The following is a 20,472-nucleotide window of genomic DNA, read 5'->3' as shown; positions in this document are numbered from 1 at the left end:
GTCAATGGCACAGAGCAGGTTGTCAATTTTAAACTAGGCTCTGATGGATAACCAGCATTTCACCAGAAAGAGCATGATATTGGAAAGAGGGGTATGACTGAATTGAGTGTTGGGGCAGGGGAGGCCTATCCATATTTTAATAATGACCTTCAAGTTTTAATTACTTTTCTCACCATCATGGCAACTGGAACAATATCTTATGGATAATACTGAAATAAAATTAATATTTTATTAATATAAAATACCCATATACTGAAAAATCACATGTATCTCACTAGATCTATTTATTTAGCCATTGAAATCAAGAAGACATTAGTTTCAATCAAAAGATTCAACTTCTTTTATGAAGTGGACACTGGCAAAAATTAGAAAAATAGACAATGTTAAATGTTCAAGGGATCTAAGAAAGCAAAATCCATCACACATTACTGGTGAGACTGTGGACTGGCATAGCTATTCTGGAGAACATTTCAGCACTGTACACTATGACCCAGAGATTCTTCTGCTCTTCAAGAAATAATCATTTAGTTACAAGGTGATGCGTATACATATACACAGGAGCATTTTTTGGTGGTGTGAGAACTGGAGGTCACTGGGGCATCCAATTGGAGAATAGGTAGGTAAAATGGAGCGGTGCTCGCCATGGATTACTACAGTGATTAAAAGCAAATTATTAGGTATATGTATCCATTATATGACTGGGTATAACAAGACATGCTTAGTCATAAAAATAAGAAATGAAAAGAGACTGATGGCACCAAACTATTTATACCCATTAAAATTCATGAGCTCAAAAAAAAGATACATGTTTCATGTAAGAAGCCATACAAACAAACAAGAAAACAGGAGAAAATGACTTCCTATAGGGGCAAGGAAAATGGAAGTAGGGATAGGAGGTAAGGAGGGAGGGAGGAAGGGAGGAAGTAGAAAGGAAGGGTGGGAAAGAGGGAGGGAAGGGACTACGTTTCTTACTCTTAAGACAAAGAAGTCAACAGATGATCCTTGACAGAACACTAATTATGTCATCACCTACTTTTTAACAAGCTCATAGAAAAAGTGGATGCAAAAATTTTAAGTTGCTGCATGTTCAAAATTATATACAATTAGCATAAGCATTAGAAAAGGAATATAAATATAAGGCTTTGGTGAGCAGCAGTCTGGACTAGTGTACAACAGAGTGGTCGAAGTATCCTACACTCAAGGGTCACTGCTCCGTGGCTTTTGACTCAGGGCAGCTCCTAAGATGGGAGCAGCTGACTAGATCTACCAGGTAATGTCTGTTCTCTTAGAGTGGCATCTGGGAAGACACGCTTGTAAGCCTCAAACTGTTTTGTCTTTAATAAAAGGTTCCAAATCCCTAAATCTAGTCTATCTAAATAAAAAGAACCACATTAAAAAACAAACAAGTAAATGATGAAAAATTTTTAAAGTTCTTAATCATTTAATGTTTGCCTATGGCTTTCATGGTATTTTTCAGGATGGTATTTATTTTCTCTTCTCATTTCAGACAGCTGATAGAAAATTAAAATCGCCATGTGATAAATAAATTTTTTTAGGCAGTAAAAATCTCTAAGTTTTCATTTTTACTGGACACTCTAGGGAATGGCAACCCACTCCAGTATTCTTGCCCAAAGAATCCCATGGAGAGAGGAGCCTGGTGGATTACAGTCCATAGGGTATCAAAGAATTGGAGGCAACTAAGCAACTAACACTCACTTTCACTTGGTTTTCAAGAATGTATTACTATAAAATGGTTTGGAGACAAAAAAATTATTTGACAGGGGCTTCCTCTGTATTTTTTTTTTTCGTTTCATACATGATATTTTACATGTTTCAATGCCATTCTCCCAAATCTAAAAGTCACTGATGTTTTGTTAAAAGTCTTGGTTTACAATATTGACTCATGTTATTCCTCATAAATGAGTCTTTTGTCATAGCAACCTCTTTTCCCTTGGGGGATTGGATGAGGAGTGTCTTATTTGCAGTCATCTAAAACCGAAGCTCTACACCCACTCAGAAGGGAGCATAACATTTACAGCAAATGTCACAACTATTATGAAACAATCGGCAGATGAGTCATGTGAGATTGAGGCAAAACAAGTGCCAGTTCAAATGATTTTAGAGTGCTTAACCTTGTTATTAGGATCCATTTTTAAAATCATTTGTATCTGCTGGAAAAAATTATTTTAAAAATCGCAGAGCAGAGCCAGCCACTAATGTTCAACTAGAAATAAACCAGCTGCTTGGCTACTGTTAAAATAGCTATCAAATAAATCTACCGAGCCTAAAATAATGGTGCTGATATTCATGGAAACATATTTGAACCCACAGGCCTACAGTATTAACAATAAAGTAACTAGATAGGTAAAGACATCTCTGACTGGAGTTGGAAATAGAAACTCCTGAGGTTTCAGCACCCCAACCAAGTTTACAAATGGGGAAACCAAGTAGCTTCAGCGATGCCGACTTTAGGACAGGGCATGTATAGGAAACTAGAGAAATAGAACAAAAGTGGCCAGAGCATATGGAAGCTCATTCTCACATGAGATTTGCTGGCTTGCAGACAAACGTTCTAATGAGTTTTCCCTACCAGGAGTCAGTATTAATAACAACAAAAAAATGAACTTGTTCCACAATTTCCCACCTGCCTTCCAAATACTGATTCTCTACAACAAAGCTGCTGGGGTAGGTATTATTAATACTATATTTATTAGATGAATAATCTAAGATTCAGGACAAGTTTAGCGACTTAACCAATGGCAACCAAGTAGTTGGTTTTGCAGCCACGTTACTTGGTAGCCCTCTGAATGCAAGACTGGAATATCTGAATTCACGGTACTGTTTCTTCAGCCTGGACTTAAAAGTAAATTCTCCTCTTGCTTCTGTCTTAACCTTTATCTAAATTACACAGAACAGATGAATTATAAGAGGGAAAATTTCCTTTTCACCTAAGCCTCAAGAACAGCCTGAAATACAGTTTTACTTTCCTATTTCCTAAACAGCAAAAAGGGAGTAGAATCCCACTCATCTACATGGGATCTGAGAGAATTATGTGACATGCTTTTCTAATTTCAGGTCACAGAATAGAGAGTTGATTCAAATGTACACTGTTATACTATTTTAAAAATGAAAACTCACCTGCTTTGCAAAACTTTGCTACTTAAGCAAAGATGGTAGAATAAGCTTATTTTATAAATGGTAAAGTATGCAACTAATATAATTTTTGAAAGTGTAATGATGTAAATTTTTCATACCCCCAAATATTTCTTTTGATATGAAGTTATATGTTATTATTAATCTTAGAGGGTGTCTATAAATATCACACAATTCAAAATGATCATTAATCAAAAACTGGTTGAAAAACATTTTTTTCCACTTTAGTTTAGGTGGAAAGATTTGGTGATACAAAGCTAGGATATTAATTTGCTGACAGTTTCAGTCTGAATTCTGCTGTCTCCTCACCTCCCCAGTATGAATTATGCTATAGAACTCTGTAAATGCAATGCAGCAGAAAAGCACATGTTAGTCATCAGGGCTGAATTTTTTTGTTCTGGGCCATGGAGAGGCTACCCATCAGTGCATAAAGGTCTGCCCACCTGGCCTTTTGGATCATAGTTCAGGCACACAATTAATTCATTATGAAGTAAGTCACTGCTTGCTTTTGAACTAGTCTTCCCAGCTTTGGAGGTGAATGTCCTGTCACTGACCTGAAGAAATACCTCCACTCTTTCAAACTCCATTAAATCACATTTCCTTCTGTTTTTTTTTTTTTTTTTTTTTTTTTTAACTGGTGGCGGTAGAAGGAAAGAATATGTTCAACAATTAGCTGAAAAGCTAACTGTTGGGCATATAAACAGATATTTGTGTTTAGGTATCAGTAAAGGTTTTAGAAGTATAAAACAGATTAAAATAATACAAGCAAATTCCTTTAATTTACAGTCTTCATTGTACATATTTTTGAAATTTAATTATAGGGTCACACAATGTGAGCTACTTAACAGGTTTTAAAAATCTTGAAGTAAAGAGAAAATCTCATCGTTTCCATTTATTTCAAGTCTTATGAATATGTATTTCTTTGTTATACTAAGTACTGCATGCATATATTTGTATTTATAATGAAGGTATATATGTATCTTCATTTTTTGTAGCAAACCATGTCCCCTCCACTGTCTTTCTCCTTCCTGAGAGGTAACCATCATGCTAAATTTTGTGTTCATTACACCCTTGATTTTTTACATTCTTTTGATTTTTTGAAAAATATACTGTTACCTACATATGTTTTCCTGAACAAAACATTGAACTGCTGTTTCTAATCTTCACAAAATACCATCAAGCTATAAGTGGTCTTCTGTACCTTTTAACAATGCCTTCTGAAAAATCATAAATGCTGTTGAATGAATGTAGTTTAGTGTGTTTTCATTTCCTAAGAACATAGAATTCATCCACAAACATTTTAGAATCCAGATCCTTTAGTGTTTGTGCTACCGAATCACATTCTTTAAGCTGAGAGGAAATGGAAATCTAAAGTTTTTTAGAAATATTTATGACCAGCTTGTACTTTCTCTGAAAATTCATTTAAGGGTTGCAGAAAACTAACTGATGTTGAGATATAATTTATAATCGCACTAACAGAAATACAACACCTATAACCAATAGTCTTAAGAATCTTACATCAATGGTCACAAATATATGTGAAATATTTATTTCCTCTGGTGTCATGTTTAGAAAGAAAAATGAAAAGCAAAGGGACAATGGGATGGTAAGAAACAAGAAATAGATGGAGGACTGGAGAAAATGTAGTGGCTTGAATTGTATTCTTCACATGCCTGAAAGATGGTCACAAGTAAGAGAGTTTCCTATCTATTCTGCTCATTTTCCTTGGAAAATGAGAGAAAATTTTAAAGCCTAAAATGAATGTGAGAGGTTTCCCTGGTGGTCCAGTGGTTAAGAATCTACCTTGCAATGCAAGAGACACCAGCTTGATACCTGGCCCAGGAAGATCTCACATGCCTCGGAGCAACTAAGCCTGTGTGTCAGAGCTACTGAGCCTTTGCTCAAGAGCCCACGAGACGCAACTAATGAGCCCATGTGCTGCGGTTACTGAAGTCTGCACACCTAGAGCCCATGCTCCACAACAAGAGAGGCCACCACGAGGAGGAGCCCACACATCACAACTAGAGAGTAGCCTCTACTCGCCACAGCTAGAGACAGCCCACGTGCAGCAATGAAGACCCACCAGAGCCAAAAATAAAACCAATAACAAATAAGTAAATCTTTAAAAAACAAGTAAAACAAAATGAATGTGTATTCATCTAGAAAGGATTTACATTTGTTTTTTCCAGATACCTAGGGAACTAAAAATCTGCGGCAGTTTAAATTAAATTAACAATTTGAAGTTATAAAAATCTGGGCTACAGCCTTATATATTCTGGTTATAACTCCGCAAGGAGAGAGCGCGCCCCTGCCCTGGTCTACATCAAGACATCTCTGGGGGTGGGGATGAGGGACACACCAATGTAGCGTAAATATGGGTCATGGGTTGGATGGTCTCCTATTAGATCATCTTCTTTGGTCAGTACAGGGGTTTGCCTTCTCTCTTCTGAAAACCAAAACTCAAGACTCAAATACACAAATGTCCTCACAGAAGTGACTTTACTGATTCCAGTTCTTTCCCTATCATGGATAACCTCTGGGTGTCTGCTTTCAATTAGCCAGATAATTTATGACTTATAAATAATTTATTATACATTTATGTTTGTATGAAATTATACATATATTTTGGCATAATATACAGAAGATACTTTTTATCAGTCAAGCTGACTGTCCAAAATCAACTAGATTGCATGAAGAAACAGTGAAGTGAGTTCCCTTTGAATAAGAGTGCTCCAGTGGAAGTCGGATAATCACATATAAGAAAAGCAGATGATTCAAGAATCAGAGATTCAATCAATCTCTTTCAGCTCCAAAGTATCATGACTCTATACAGTACAATGGAAGATGCATGCCACAGTTATATATGAAAAGTTACTATACCAGCTTTCTCCTGTAGTGAGCAATGCATGATAAGGAGGCATTATAATGACAGAGAAGGAAAACTCAGAATTTTAGTCAATGATGGTGACTTCAAAACAGCTGATTCCATACGAGTGGCTGTTTGTTGCCTTTGCTTAGCCTGATATGGAAACTATATACATAGTCAATTGGGTTGTTCAGTCGCCAAGATGTGCCCAAGTCTTTGCGACCCCATGCACAAGCTCCTCTATCCTCCACTATCTCTGCTCAAACTCATGTCCATTGAGTTGGTGATGCTATCTCATCCTCTGCCGCCCTCTTCACCTTTTGCCTTCAATCTTTCCCAGCATCAAGGTCTTTTCCAATGAGTCAGCTCTTCGCATCAGCTGGGCAAAGTATTGGAGTTTCAGCTTCAGCATCAGTCCTTTCAATGAATATTCAGGATCAATTTCCTTTAGGATTGACTGGTTTGATCTCCTTGCTCTCCAAGGGACTCTCAAGAGTCTTTTCCAGCACCACAGTTTGAAAGCACCAATTTTTCGGTGCTCAGCCTTCTTTGTGGTTCAACTGTCACATTCGTACATGACTCCTGGAAAAACCATAGCTTTGACTAGATGGACCTTTGTTGGCAAAGTGATGTCTCTGCTTTTTAATACACTGTCTAGGTTTCTCATAGCTGTTCTTCCAAGGAGTAAGCATCTTTTAATTTCATGGCTGCGGTCACTGTCCACAGTGATTTTGGAGCCCAGAAAATAAAATCTGCTACTGTTTCCACTTTCCTCCTTTCTATTTGCCATGAAGTGATTGGACCAGATGCCATGATCCTAGTTTTCTGAATGTTGAGTTTTAAGCCAGCTTTTTACTCTCCTCTTTCACCTCATCAAGAGGCTCTTTACTCCCTCTTGGCTTTTGGTATCAGAGTGGTAGTGTCTGCACATCTGAGGTTGTTGATATTTCTCCCAGAAGTCTTGATTCCTGCTTAGGATTCATCCAGCATGGCATTTCGCATGGGGTACTCTGCATATAAGTTAAATAAGCAAGGTGACAATATACAGCCTTGACATTCTCCTTTCCTGATTTGGAATCAGCCTGTTCCATGTCCAATTCTAACTGTTGCTTCTTTTCCTGCATACAGGTTTCTCAGGAGGCGGGTAAGGTGGTCTGGTATTTCTATCTCTTGAAGAATTTTCCATAGTTTATTGTAATCCACACAATCAAAGGCTTTATTTATTTATTTATTTATTTTTTTTTTTTGTGGAATAAAGTTTTATTAAAGTATAAAGGAGATAGAGAAAGCTTCTGACATAGGCATCAGAAGGGGGCAGAAAGAGTACCCGCTTGCTAGTGTTAACAATGAAGTTATATAAGCCAAAGAATGTCTGGAGGTTGCAAAGACCTCATCAGACCCACTCCCATAATTTACATCTTAGGCTTTAGCATAGTCAATGAAGCAGATGTTTTTCTGGTATACCTTTGTATTTTCTATGATCCAATGGGTGTTGACAATTTGAGCTCTGGTTCCTCTGCCTTTTCTAAAGCCAGATTGTACATCTGGAAGTTCTCAGTTCACATACTGTTGAAGTCTAGCTTGAAGGATTTTGAGTATTACCTTGCTAGCATTTGAAATGAGCACTATAGTATGGTAGTTTGAACATTCTTTGTCATCGCCCTTCTCTGGGATTGGAAGGAAAACTGACCTTTTCTAGTCCTGTGGCCACTGCCAAGTTTTTCAAATTTGCTGGCATATTGATTGCAGCACTTTAACAGCATCATTATTAAAGATCTGAAATAGCTCAGCTGGAATTCCATCATCTCCACTAGCTTTATTTGTTGTAATGCTTCTTAAGGCCCACCTGACTTCCCACTCCAGATGTCTGGTGCTAGGTGAGTGACCACACTATCGTGGTTGTCTGGGTCATTAAGACCTTTTTTGTTTTGTTCTTCTATGTATTCTTGCTACCTCTTCTTAATCTCTTCTGCTTCTGTTAGATTCTTGCCATTTCTGTCCTTTCTGTCCTTTATTGTGCCCATCTTTGCATGAAATGTTCCCTTTGTATCTCCAATTTTATTGAAGAGATCTCTAGTCTTTCCCATTCTTTTGTCTATACACACAGACAAATTCTTGTTGACTCCCAAATTTACTGTTTTCTATTCTTATATCACTGGCTTCAACAAATCATGTGTTATTTCAGACCCATTTTCTTGAATTTTTTGTTTTTCAAGGACAGAGTTCATAGATCATTTATCTGTCTATCCTCACTGCCAGGCAAAATGAATAGCATATAGAAGGTCCTCAACACATTGCTTAGTGGAACTCTGCTCCTCAATTATGATACTACAACTATTTTCATTACTCTTTGGGTCAAATGTATAAAACCTACTTTTCTGGGCAACTGTTCTTCTGAAAGGTTTGCATGAAGTTGTTTTCATTTACTGATGTGTCTACTCACAGCAGAATAACCAAGAGCCATGAAGAAGGACTTCAGGGTTGTATAGCTACTGGGCAGTGAGTGTATACTCAGCATAACTAAAGAATGTGTGTGGTTTTTTTTTTTTTTTTTTTGAAGATTAAATTTCAGCATTTTCAAACCTGTGATTATCATCCAAACATTGTAAATAAAATCACATTTACTTAGTTCCACACATTATAAACCTATCAGAAAAGTAACTAAGGTCAGGTGGCTTTAAACTTCAGTTCAGAAATATCACTGAGTTTTAGGGGGCTAATCAAAGATTTAACTTTCAAAACAACCAAAATAATAAGAGCCTTACCTCAGCATGAGGAGTAGGTGGCAAAACTGAAGTCTCATTTTCAGTAATATTTCCAGTTGGACCATTGTTTGGTGAACTGGGACCAGATCCTGGGGAACTGCTACTGACTGAAGATTCTGAAAAATAATGGGAAGTACAAATACACTCATGAAAAACATACAGAGAGGAACTGTAGTTATACTCTAAGTAACATACAGCAACAGACACCGTTTTTTGCCCCCAGCATGAATGACAAGCACCATGTCACTAAATAAAAAGAACCCTGAAAAAATTTGGAAGATTTCTGAATTTTCGTATCACTTTTCTCCCCTTCTTTTCACTACTAAAAATACAACATAGTATTCAATAATTTTAGAGAAGATATTCAGTTAGAGAGGATTATAGAAGCTTTTGATTAGGAAAAAAAATAAAGAAAGTAATCTTATAATACTTCCTCTTGTGCTATCAAAAAAAAAAAAAAAACTCTAATAGACTTGTATAGTTCATAAAAACATGCCATCAGCATATGAGGCCTGGAACCATTTCCATGGTATGTGGAAAAAATGCTTATATTCTATGTTATAAATAGCTCTTTATTTAATATACTAAGGCTATACCTTATTACAGCACATCTTAGTCAAAGTTATATGAAGAAAATACAGTAGAAGATAAAATCTCAGTGTTACACTGATCGCCTTGTACAACATTGTTTAATCTTAACTCTACCCAACTTATTTTCCAGAAGATGAGACGCTGCCTAAATTTAATATGTTCAATTTTAAAGACCAATATAACAAGAAATTCATTTACCAAAAGTTAAATAACAACACTATAGATCATCTCTGTCATCTTCAGATATAAAATTCAAACGCATTTCAATTTATGACTGAGGTAGTTCACTTACTAAAATATCTAATTAATGAAATATAAACTTCCAGATCCTAGAAATATAGCTAAGAGAGGCCACCTTATCAAGCTTTGGCAAGTTATCTGTTGAGCTCTAATCAATTCCCTATTACCTTCCACAGTTCTTTCATTTCAGCATTTTTCTAGGTGTCTCATCCTTCGTCTACTCAGCTCTGGACAAATGATCGTGATTCATGCTTCTTGGAGACTGACAACTTCTAAATGATTTCCATCAGTAATTTTTCTTTCTACCTCATGATTTTGTTATATACACTCTCCTTGCCCACATCAAAGTGAAAACATTTCTCTTCTGCTCCCTGCTCCAATACTGTCACATACACTTTCACCCATGGCCCCACCCCCGAACATCTGCTTTAAGATTTTGCTCCATCAATTATTTTGAACCTTCATGCTGTCCTTTTCCACTGGAATTGTCCTTCTAGCCTGAAAGCATGCTAGTAACTCGTAATAAGTGATGTGCTCATTCCTTTAAGAGCTGGCCCTCTAGCTTAACTCATTGTGGACAGCAATTGATCTCTCAAAATACCAAATTTGAACAGTTTTGACAAAACAGTTCTCATTCTCCTCATCCTTTCTACAATAAAATTCTCTACCTCCATGTTTGTTTTTCCATCTCTCTGGCTTTTCCTCCTTCAATCAATTTCTATTCACCAAAGTTTGTAGCCTTATCCTATTTCTATTTCCCTTGTCAAAACAATTCAAAGTTATGACACCAACTATCATCTTTAGGCAGAATCCTTGCATTCAGTTCAGTTCAGTTCAGTCGCTCAGTCATGTCCGACTCTTTGTGACCCCATGGACCGCAGCACACCAGGCCTCCCTGCCCATCATTGCCTCCCTGCCCATCACCAACCCCCGGAGTTTACCCAAATTCATGTCTATTGAGTTGGTGATGCCATCCAACCATCTCATCCTCTGTCGTCCCCTTCTCCTTCTGCCCTCAATATTTCCTCCCATAAAAGCTGTATTTCTTGTTGTTCCTTCTCAGAATTTCCAGTCTGAATCCTTTTGGAATGCTGGACATTGTTTATCTCTCTTTAATGTATATCGAATTCAGTGTATTTTAATATTAAACGTGCCCTGCTTATTTCTGTTTATAGTCATCCTTAGATTCATTCTCATTCCCTTCCTTACTCCAAATCTAATCAATTACTGGGTCAGTTTGTTTTGTTCTTTCCATTATTTTTCATCTTCTTCTGACTACAAAGATTTCAGTTTAATCTCTCAGCCCTCATTGTCCTCTCATGGACTACAGAAAATATCTTCTAGCATTTCTGAGTTGCTACAGCAGTCCTTCCAAACTTTCCTTAAACAGCTGCCAGATGGATCAGAGTGAGACAACTTTCACTATGTTCCTCTGCTCCAAAATGGAGCCTGACATTATTTCCTACTATTGCCCTTTCTGAACTCTGCACTCAGTCAAATTTAAATTGCCTACTCCCCGTATGTGCCACTTTCCCATTTCAGGCTTTTTTATGTTCTTATCTCTCAACCTACTTCATCACAGGGTCAATCCCACCTCTATGTTCAAAGCCTGGCTCATATACCATCTGTCCCCTGTAAATGGGAGTGCCCAAGTCGCAGGCTATGGTTGCTTGCCCTCCCTTGGAACCCTTACAACATTCAACTTTCTATTATAAACATTTCTCTACTCAGAAGTGTATCACCAATGGAAAGAATGCGAGACTGATGACAGAATTCTGATCATGCCACCTACTTACTATGGGATTTCAAGTCACTGGTATCATAAAGTTCCTAAATATATTTCGCTCACTGCCTTTCAGTCTATATATCTTGCTTACATTTTGATTAATCTACTTTTTATATGTGTCTCTTTCTTATTTATTTTTCTTTTAAGAAAGAAAATGAAAATTAAAAAAAATCCATCAAGAATATGTTTCCCCTGGACTCCTAACTCTTGTCTTTCTTGTATGACTAAATACTGATTTCTCATTAAAGTCCCATTCTGCATTCTGTCTTTAAAAAAAAAAAGAAAAAGAAAACTATTTTAAAATGTCTTGTCAATTTAAAAGTATATTATTTATATTATTTTATGTGATATTCATACAGAAGTGTTACCTTATGTATTGAATAGAAATCACTATGGCAGATACTAGAATGTAAGACGATAGATTCTACCACAGGATTCTACAAGATCACACTGGACATGGTCTGGGAGAAGAGGTAGCAACTGATTTTCTGGGAACACTGAGAAAAATCTCTAAGTAGAAGTAATATCACAACTGGGGCTTGAAGACGAGAAACTCATGAAAAGTGGGCAGTGGAGAAGGGGAGAGCGGAGAAGACATTATAGGCACAGGAATGTGCCAGGACCTAGAATTTTAAAATAGCATGGCTTTGTAGAGGGAAGAGCAGAAGACCCTTGAATTTGAAAAAGGGGACGATGACACGTGGCTCTCATGTCAACTACTGGGAGGAGAGAGGTAGCATGGGTTTGGAAAAAAGCAAACAGCTGAACCTATGAAACAGGGAAGAGAGAGGCTAGAGGTGAGACATGAACAGCAGTGGCAATTCAACTGCTATGATGCTATGGTGGTCTCTGACTGGACAGCAAAAATAATTAGTACTAAGATCCAAACAGAGCTCATCCTAATCACATGAAAGCTGACAGAGAAAGAGGATGTAGAGGTGCAGAAAACCTTGTGTCCAGTAGTTCAAATTCTCCAAAAACACTTAGATTAACTGCAACATAAAGTTAAGATATCAGTTATAACACACCAGTTTTACATACAGTTAAAAATATCAACCAAAGCATCCATAAGTCCCATCTCACTGATCAGAAATGTGTGTCTAGTCTCTTCAAATACAAGTTTTTTTCCCTCAGTTGAAAAGGGGCATTATTATCTCACAAAATGAGAGAAAATTATGATATTTCACAAGAACCTGAACAGAACTCTAGCAAATCATAACCCTTATAAATGAGAATTAATTATTACTCAGTTAAGTAGTGAGCTAAATTCCACTGAAATTTGGTAAGAAAGAAAAAGTGACCATGTGGGGAAAAGTTATGATCATGAAAAAGATTAACAGGAAAATAGAAAAGGACATTGCAATAAATATATAAAACCTTAATAAGATTTTAAAGAAACAAAAAAGAAATATACATGTGTTTCTATTTTCTTTAAGTTTTTCTGTTATGAGAGAACCTACTATCTCCCATCAGAAAAATGACCTATAGGTCATTACATTAGACAATTGATATGTTCATTATTCTTTAGTTTCATTAATACAGATTCACTCTACAGATTCATCCCCAACCCCATCAAGGACTTCTATTATGAAAACTTACTTAAGATTTTCACTTAATGAAATACAAATAGGTTTATTGGGGGAAAAAGTCTGTAACTCTAAATTCATTATTGAATTGGTCTAAACTAGTGATTGTATTTGATACTGGAAAATAAACTCTAGTAAAATAATTATTTACTTAATACTTATAATCCCTTAAGAAAAAAATTTTCACCAATACTTTTCCTCAGATAAACATATTAATCTGTCAGCACTGAATAGGAGACTAAACATTTTTTTTCTCCCTAGTAATCTGTCAAAATACTCCCTAATTGGTAGTCTACACTTTTCCACCTCTTCCTCCACAATCTTCATGTCTCCCTAAACTAGACACTATCATGGCCAAAGAAGATACAGAAAAGAAACAATTTTTTAAAAAAACTTTCTAAGAATAAAATTCTATCCTAGAGAAATAATGCCAACTGACTACTTTGATATAAGCACCATTTCCCTTGAGAATGGACAAACATGGCTCTAGATTTCCATTTCTATATTGATGCAACCAAAGGAAATGGTCACATACAATGCATAGCTCTAAGTAGTTACTCAATAAACAATAGTTGGTTTTGTTATTTTGGCTAGCCTTTTTGGTTCTTCTATCCCTATGTCTTCTCAGACCAGGTACAAATGGGACTAGAGGGCTTTGTAAGACATCAGGCTGAATTTCCTAACCTGTTCACCCCACTACTAACCAGGCAGCTAAAAAACTAAGAACTCTTCCATTTGAGACTAGTGAAAATGACAGTTTCTTTCCCTTCATAAAAGGCAATAATATATCCCCTCCTGCCACAAGTCCCAGTTCACTAGTAAACACATAATGTCATTTATGAGTTCTGTAAATTTGTTGAAAAGTGAAGGCTTTGCTGTTTCACATAGTTTAATTTTCCCAGATGTATTCTGTACATTAATGTTTGAGTATGGGGGAAGTATTCTTCTTGAACCTCCCTCTGCTCATTTCTGATCAAATTTCATTAAAAGTTATATTCTCTGGCTTGGCATTCCCAAAACGGACTGCTTGTTTCTGAAAAGATTAAGGTGAGCTCTGACATTCCCTAGTTATGCCTATTGACATATAGTTCTGTTTTTCATTCATTTCCTGTTTAACACAGCTGGTGAATGCATGGCAAGGTTTACTGAACTACTTGTGAGTTTTCAATATAACTTCCTTTCAAGAAATGTTTCTCTTCAAAATAAATTTTAATATACAGCAGGTATATTTATTCTAAGCTAATTTTGTTTCATTCCTACTGGCAGCAGTTTTTTTTTTCCTCCAGTGTGTATCTACCCAGTCCTCAATTACCTGTCACCTCAAACATTCGCTTCTTGAATGAAGTGACAACATTTCCATCCTTCCGCCTGAGTAAGGGGCTGCTTCTCCTCTCTGCCACTTTCTGTTTTAACCTGGACCGCACCTTCAAGTTGGGCTCAGAGGCTGGGAATTGAGACAAAGAAAATAGATAAAAATTAAAAAATGGAGAGCCAATTGCTCCTGTGTAAAAAAAAAAAAAAGAAAAAAAAAGGCTCACCCTCTTCTTGGTCCCTTCTCATGTCAAATTAAAACCCAAGCATATAAATAAGGCATTGATTATAAATTAATTAAACAGATAAATGTCATAATTATTTTTATGAAATGTGTGAAATATTATTCTACATCTCTAAATGTAAAGTGAAAAGAGAGTAAAAATATGCTTTCTACCTATTATCTAGTAGAATTGGAATTGTTAATGGGAAGTTCAATGACTGAGAGTGTTTGGGTCAGAATAAGATTTATTATACTTTACTGTCAGTTCTTTAAATTCTCTCAAGGGTGAAACTCAAGAACCACTAAAAACAGTACCCTAATGTGATTTTAGAGACTCTTGGCTGACTTCTGGTCAGACACTTCTGGAAGACACCTCTGCAGAAAATAATTTATGTCTAATTCTGACTCCTGAAATATTTCAATGTCAGTAGTTTCTAACCTGAAATCCTGGGAAAATACACTTGGTATAATAACACAAACCAAGTAGAATCACTATGAGTAAACCCTCGTATACAGTGAATACACAGTCAATTAGAAAGGAAGGGTGGCCAAGTCTTATAGATAAAGTTCTGAGTTAGGTTATATATTCCAAAATACAAAATACATTATTCATACATATGTGTTTCTTTGGTTATATTATTCTAAAGAGTGATGCTCTATAATTTATCTTCATGCATTAAGTTTTGAAGTGATTGTACTTCAGAAGAATGGAAACATTGGATTGATTCTGTAGTAGAAATCAATGATGATGGAGGTTGTGGTGATGATGATAATTAGGAAAACAATGCTTCTGAAGACAACTAACATTTATATAGTGATCACTATGTTCCACTGGAGAAGGCAATGGCACCCCACTCCAGTACTCTTGCCTGGAAAATCCCATGGACAGAGGACCCTGGTGGGCCGCAGTCCATGGGGTTGCTGGGAGTCGGACACGACTGAGTGACTTCACTTTGACTTTTCACTTTCATGCATTGGAGAAGGAAATGGCAACCCACTCCAGTGTTCTTGCCTGGAGAGTCCCAGGGACGGGGGAGACTAGTGGGCTGCTGTCTATGGGGTCACACAGAGTCGGACACAACTGAAGCGACTAAGCAGCAGCAGCAGCATGTTCCACTACTGTCCTGAAATCTTTGTCAATATTACCTTCTTTAACCACAGAAAATCTAATTGGACAGAGTCTACTTACACTTTGATTGTATCAGTGAGGAAACCAAAACATGGAGATGTAAGTAACTTGCCCAAAGTCATCAAAGTAAAAAGGGATGATGAAGCCAGCATCTGTACCCAGATAACCTAGCTCACGTGTAATCTTCTAACACTGAAAATACTGCTCTTCAACCTTTCTTTATGTAGGAACAGCAGAACAAATATAGAACTGATTTTCCAAAGCATTACTAATCACCTATATCAGGAACAATGTTATAATGTAGCTAGAATTCTGGAGCAGATAAAATGATTTCTTTGAAGGAATTTTATAGTTCTGCCCAACTACAGAGGATATCAAAAGTAGAATTTACAATCTTCTATTACTCATTTATTTATTTTTGGTATCAAATACTTTAGTTTCCTCTTTGTTCTTCTCTCACTCACCCCTCTTTATTTAGATCTACCTTGGACTGAGAATCCTAGATTTTCTTGGAACTGGCTAGAGAAAATTAAAAAGTTAAATTGAGGGGGGGGGAGGTTTACAGCTGATTTTATGCCCCCAAACACTAAAAATGTAAAAAAAAAAAAATGGGGACCTGGAAATATTGTAAAAGTAGAAAATGGACAGGAGATAAGGGTAGAAATTAGGAGTGAGTACAAGAAGCTCAGTGACTAGAGACCACAAAGGTCTTACTTCCTGGGCCTCCCACCTTGAAGCAAAGTAGGGTAATAGTTTGGGGGAAGGATTAAAGTTCTTGCCAGACTTTCCAGGAGTGCAGACTTTCCTTAACCCACTTGATTTTAGCAAATAAGACTGAATCTGAATTACTAGCATGCAACATGCCTGCGAATAAAGGGGAAAAGATGGAACTATATACTATTTCAATTAGATCCCCACCCTGGGCTTCCCTGGTGGCTCAGATGGAAAAGAATCCGCCTACAATGCAGGAGACCCAGGTTTGATTCCTGGGTTGGGAAGATTCCCCTGGAGTAGGGAATGGCTACCCACTCCAGTATCCTTGCCTGGAGAATTCCATGGACAGAGGAGCCAGGCGGGCTACAGACCATGGGGTCGCAAAGAGTCGGACACGACTGAGTGACTAACATACACACACCCACCCCCATATATTTATTTTTAAATGCCTTTAAAAACACCAATTTTGTCTCCGATAAGTTGTAGGTTAATAAATATATTCCATTTCAAATAAAAAAAATGAATTCCTACATGCTAACTATTAATATATTGGCATCTGCTGTTATCTTGTTTATAAGCCTAGGATAAAAATCACAGATTCTTAGATCTTGATCTAGACATGACTTTATGATGAAGTCTAATGGATTCAGATGTTACAGACTGGCTCTCCAGAGGGAGTAAACTAATTGATTCATTACTTCAAAGATGGAGTAGAAAAAGCACCATGTTTCAGCAGGAATATGTGGAATCGGGACCACACATCCCACATATGAGATTTTCAGTGTGATTTTTAGCACTTTCTGAGCCTGGCTCTACATTTATGGGTTCAAATGTGAAACTCTAACTTCTTCCTTATTTCACAGAACTTTGGCCACAGGATTAGATACTTAAGAATAACTATGAAGATCTGGGTGAATGCCAAAGGGAAGAAAAAGGTTTTGGTTCAATTCAGTTGCTCAGTCGTGTTCAACTCTTTGCGACCCCATGGACTGTAGCACGCCAGGCTTCCCTGTCCATCACCAACTCCTGGAGCTTGCTCAAACTCACGTCCATTGAGTCGGTGATACCAACCAACCATCTCATCCTCTGTTATCCCCTTCTCCTCCTACCTTCAATCTTTCCCAGCATCTGGGTCTTTTCCAATGAGTCAGTTCTTCACATCAGGTGGCCAAAGTATTGGAGTTTCAGCTTCAGCATCAGTCCTTCCGATGAATATTCAGGACTGATTTCCTTTAGGATGGACTGGTTGGATCTCCTTGCGGTCCAAGAGACTCTCAAAAGTCTTTTCCAACACCACCAATTCTTCGGTGCTCAGCTTTCTTTATAGTCCAATTCTCACATCCATACATGACCACTGGAAAAACCATAGCCTTGACTAGATGGACCTTTGTTGGCAAAGTAGTGTCTCTGCTTTTTAATATGCCATCTAGGTAGGTCATAGCTTTTCTTCCAAGGAGCAAGCGTCTTTTAATCTCATGGCTGCAGTCACCATCTGCAGTGATTTTGGTTTAGGTAATTTTTATTATTGCTGCTACTGCCAGGGTAGGAATGACAGAGCCGGGACTGAGCCCCAAATTCCCTGATACCCAGTCTAGTCTTCTTCTCCTCACACATTGCACTAGCTGGGGGGGAATATCTGCAGTAAAGATGAAAATGTGACAACAGCTTGGTAAACCAGGATGTGCCACTTAAACATTCTACAGGAAACCTAGAATTCCATAAGCTTTTCAGAAAATGACTTCACAGGTCAGCAGAAAGCTTTTGTTCCTATGTATCTATTTGAGAATAAGCTGGATATTCATCTTTTAAATAGCTTTCTATAGTCAACATTAAAAAAAAAAGTGGACATCAGAGAAGGTATGAAAACGGGATTTTGGTTTCGCATCTACCATCTACTATCAGTCTGCTCATTCATGAAAGTTGGCTATGAAGATACCATTGTAGTTTATGGAGTGAAATAGATGTGCTTCAAAGTGCCTGTTTATGCATTTGGTATTTGACTTTGGATGAATTACTTTATATCTTTAAATCTCAGTTTCTCATGTTAAAATGGAGATAGTTTGTTTTTCCTTCTTTTTTCCTCCATATGTCCCAATAGATTGCACTTTCCTTCTTTCTCTGAGATCACAAGACCAAATCCTGGGGTTGCATCACCCCATTCCTTTGCTGGTTGGGTCTTGTTTGGACTCAGCCTACTGGTAAGACTGGCCAGTGATCGAAGAATTAAGGAGTTCGAGATCAGGTATCCTATGCTCTCTCTGCTATAGTGCTGCATCATGTGGTTTAGCTTTGTCTCTTCCTGATTTCATCTCCCTCTTGAAGGCTCCGTTCCATGGTTCCAGCTTTCCCAGCACTCTAGCAGCCTTATTTCTTCTCTGTGCTTCTTCAGCACTAGGGGTGGGAATGGCTTCCTGCTGTAGCTATTTTCTGGGTGCCTCAACATTCCCAAGCTGTTGTAAGCAGTCCCTTCATAAAAGCCTATGACCCACATCATGTGAGTTCTGTTACTTGCCAAAACTCTGAGTAACACAGTTGTACATATTTTGCAAAGTTATCGTGGAGTCAAACAAAATAATATCTAGAAGATAAACCAGTGGTTCTCAGTTGGCAAAGATATTGACACCAGGGACGTCTGGCAATGTCTGGAGATACTCTGATTGTCAGTATGGGGAGTTGCTACAGGAATGTAGTGGGTGGAGCCCAGGGATGTTGCTAAACATCCTACTATGCACAGGACAGCCCCACAACAAAGAATTATCTGGACCCAAATGGTATGGCCAAGTGTGAAAACTCTGGGGTAAGTAATCAGGAAACGGAGGATGTTAATAATTGTTCTACACAGAGAGAAATAAAGGGGATAATGATATCTTGGAGATTCTCAAAGAGGATGTAGGAGAGTATCAGAAGAAAAAATGATTATCAGAAACCAGGGAGTGCTACAGGTAGCTTAAAATAATAAATATTTCAATATATTTTAAATTTAGAATTTTATTTTAAAACGTTCAAATCAAAGCTAGTTAACTTCCATTGGCTATGAAAATGTGCAGAAAAAGTCTGAATTCCAGTTCTCAACAGGGTAACATTTGAGACATAGTGATATATTTATCAATTGAGGACATAGGCTTGTAAAAACTAGCAATCACGGATATTCTATAAAGTGCAACATAAATTTATTTTCTCAAAATATACAAACACAACTTTTCTAAGTAAAAGGCCAAGTCTATGGGTTTCAGCAAAAACTTTCGCCTGTATTTCACTTCTGATTTTGAGTCACCAGAAGTATTAGTTCTTGGTGGTGAAGGCCAAGGTTGGAATGATAAATAACCATCATTTAGTCCTCATAATGCTTTATAAACTCACTCCTAACATTTCAGAAGCCCACACACCGAACTCAGCATGACATATACCCAGGAAGTAGAATTAATAACCTATTGTGCTGACTCAGTTTGCAGTTAAGAGTTAATTCCATTTGCAATGCTCTGGTCTCCCCAAAGACTGAAGATTTCTATTCCAGTGACTTACTAATGGGATGAAAATCCTCAAGAGCCGAGAAAGAGATCACTAACTGGGGAGACATTTTGCTTGTATTTGAATGTATTTCATGCCTAGTTGCACTAATTGCCTTTCTATTTTTGCCCAACACCTATCACTCTCTACATCTCAATTAATCACAAAAACATAAGGCAAACTTTTAGTGTGTGCGCCCACTGAATGTATTTGTTTGCTGAGATGAAAACACTGCATGAAAAATTATCATTATTTAAATGAAAAAATATTAAAGATGAGAGAACTAAAACTTTTTTCTCTTTTTGCTTAAAAAACAAGTGAACAAAGGAAACAGAAAATATGTGAAAAATGCCTCACGAGTTAAATGTATTTGAAATCTTTTCTTCTCATACAGATCTCCCTATTTCAAAATGAACTTAGGTGTCAAAGGGTGTGAAAATAATGAGAAAAGCAGTAAAGTTAGGTAGCAGACACAAAGGTTAAAAAATTAAGATTCTAAAGCACAGTAAGTCATAAGGTCCAGACTTGTCATTTCACTACGAGATTGATGTGTGGAGTGCGTCTGTGAGTGTGGGAGTGTCACTTCGCATATGTACACACA

At 37.2% G+C, this 20,472-nt stretch overlaps 1 protein-coding gene across 1 annotated transcript in view; it reads right to left on the bottom strand.

The window, feature by feature from the left end:
- The window catches only part of HDAC9 (histone deacetylase 9), a 1,013,734-nt gene that overhangs the window by 412,435 nt on the left and 580,827 nt on the right, over positions 1–20,472 (bottom strand). Inside the window, exons 8-9 of the mRNA XM_055589928.1 lie at positions 14,300–14,431; positions 8,785–8,900 (exon numbers count right to left, since the gene is read on the bottom strand). Coding sequence (XP_055445903.1) covers positions 8,785–8,900; positions 14,300–14,431 — 248 coding nt within the window. The remainder of the gene's footprint in view (positions 1–8,784; positions 8,901–14,299; positions 14,432–20,472) is intronic.

Source organism: Bubalus kerabau, chromosome 8 (assembly GCF_029407905.1).
Source record: "Bubalus kerabau isolate K-KA32 ecotype Philippines breed swamp buffalo chromosome 8, PCC_UOA_SB_1v2, whole genome shotgun sequence".
In the NCBI taxonomy this organism is placed as follows: Eukaryota; Metazoa; Chordata; class Mammalia; order Artiodactyla; family Bovidae; genus Bubalus; species Bubalus kerabau.
This window is presented reverse-complemented; position numbering and strand designations above follow the sequence as displayed.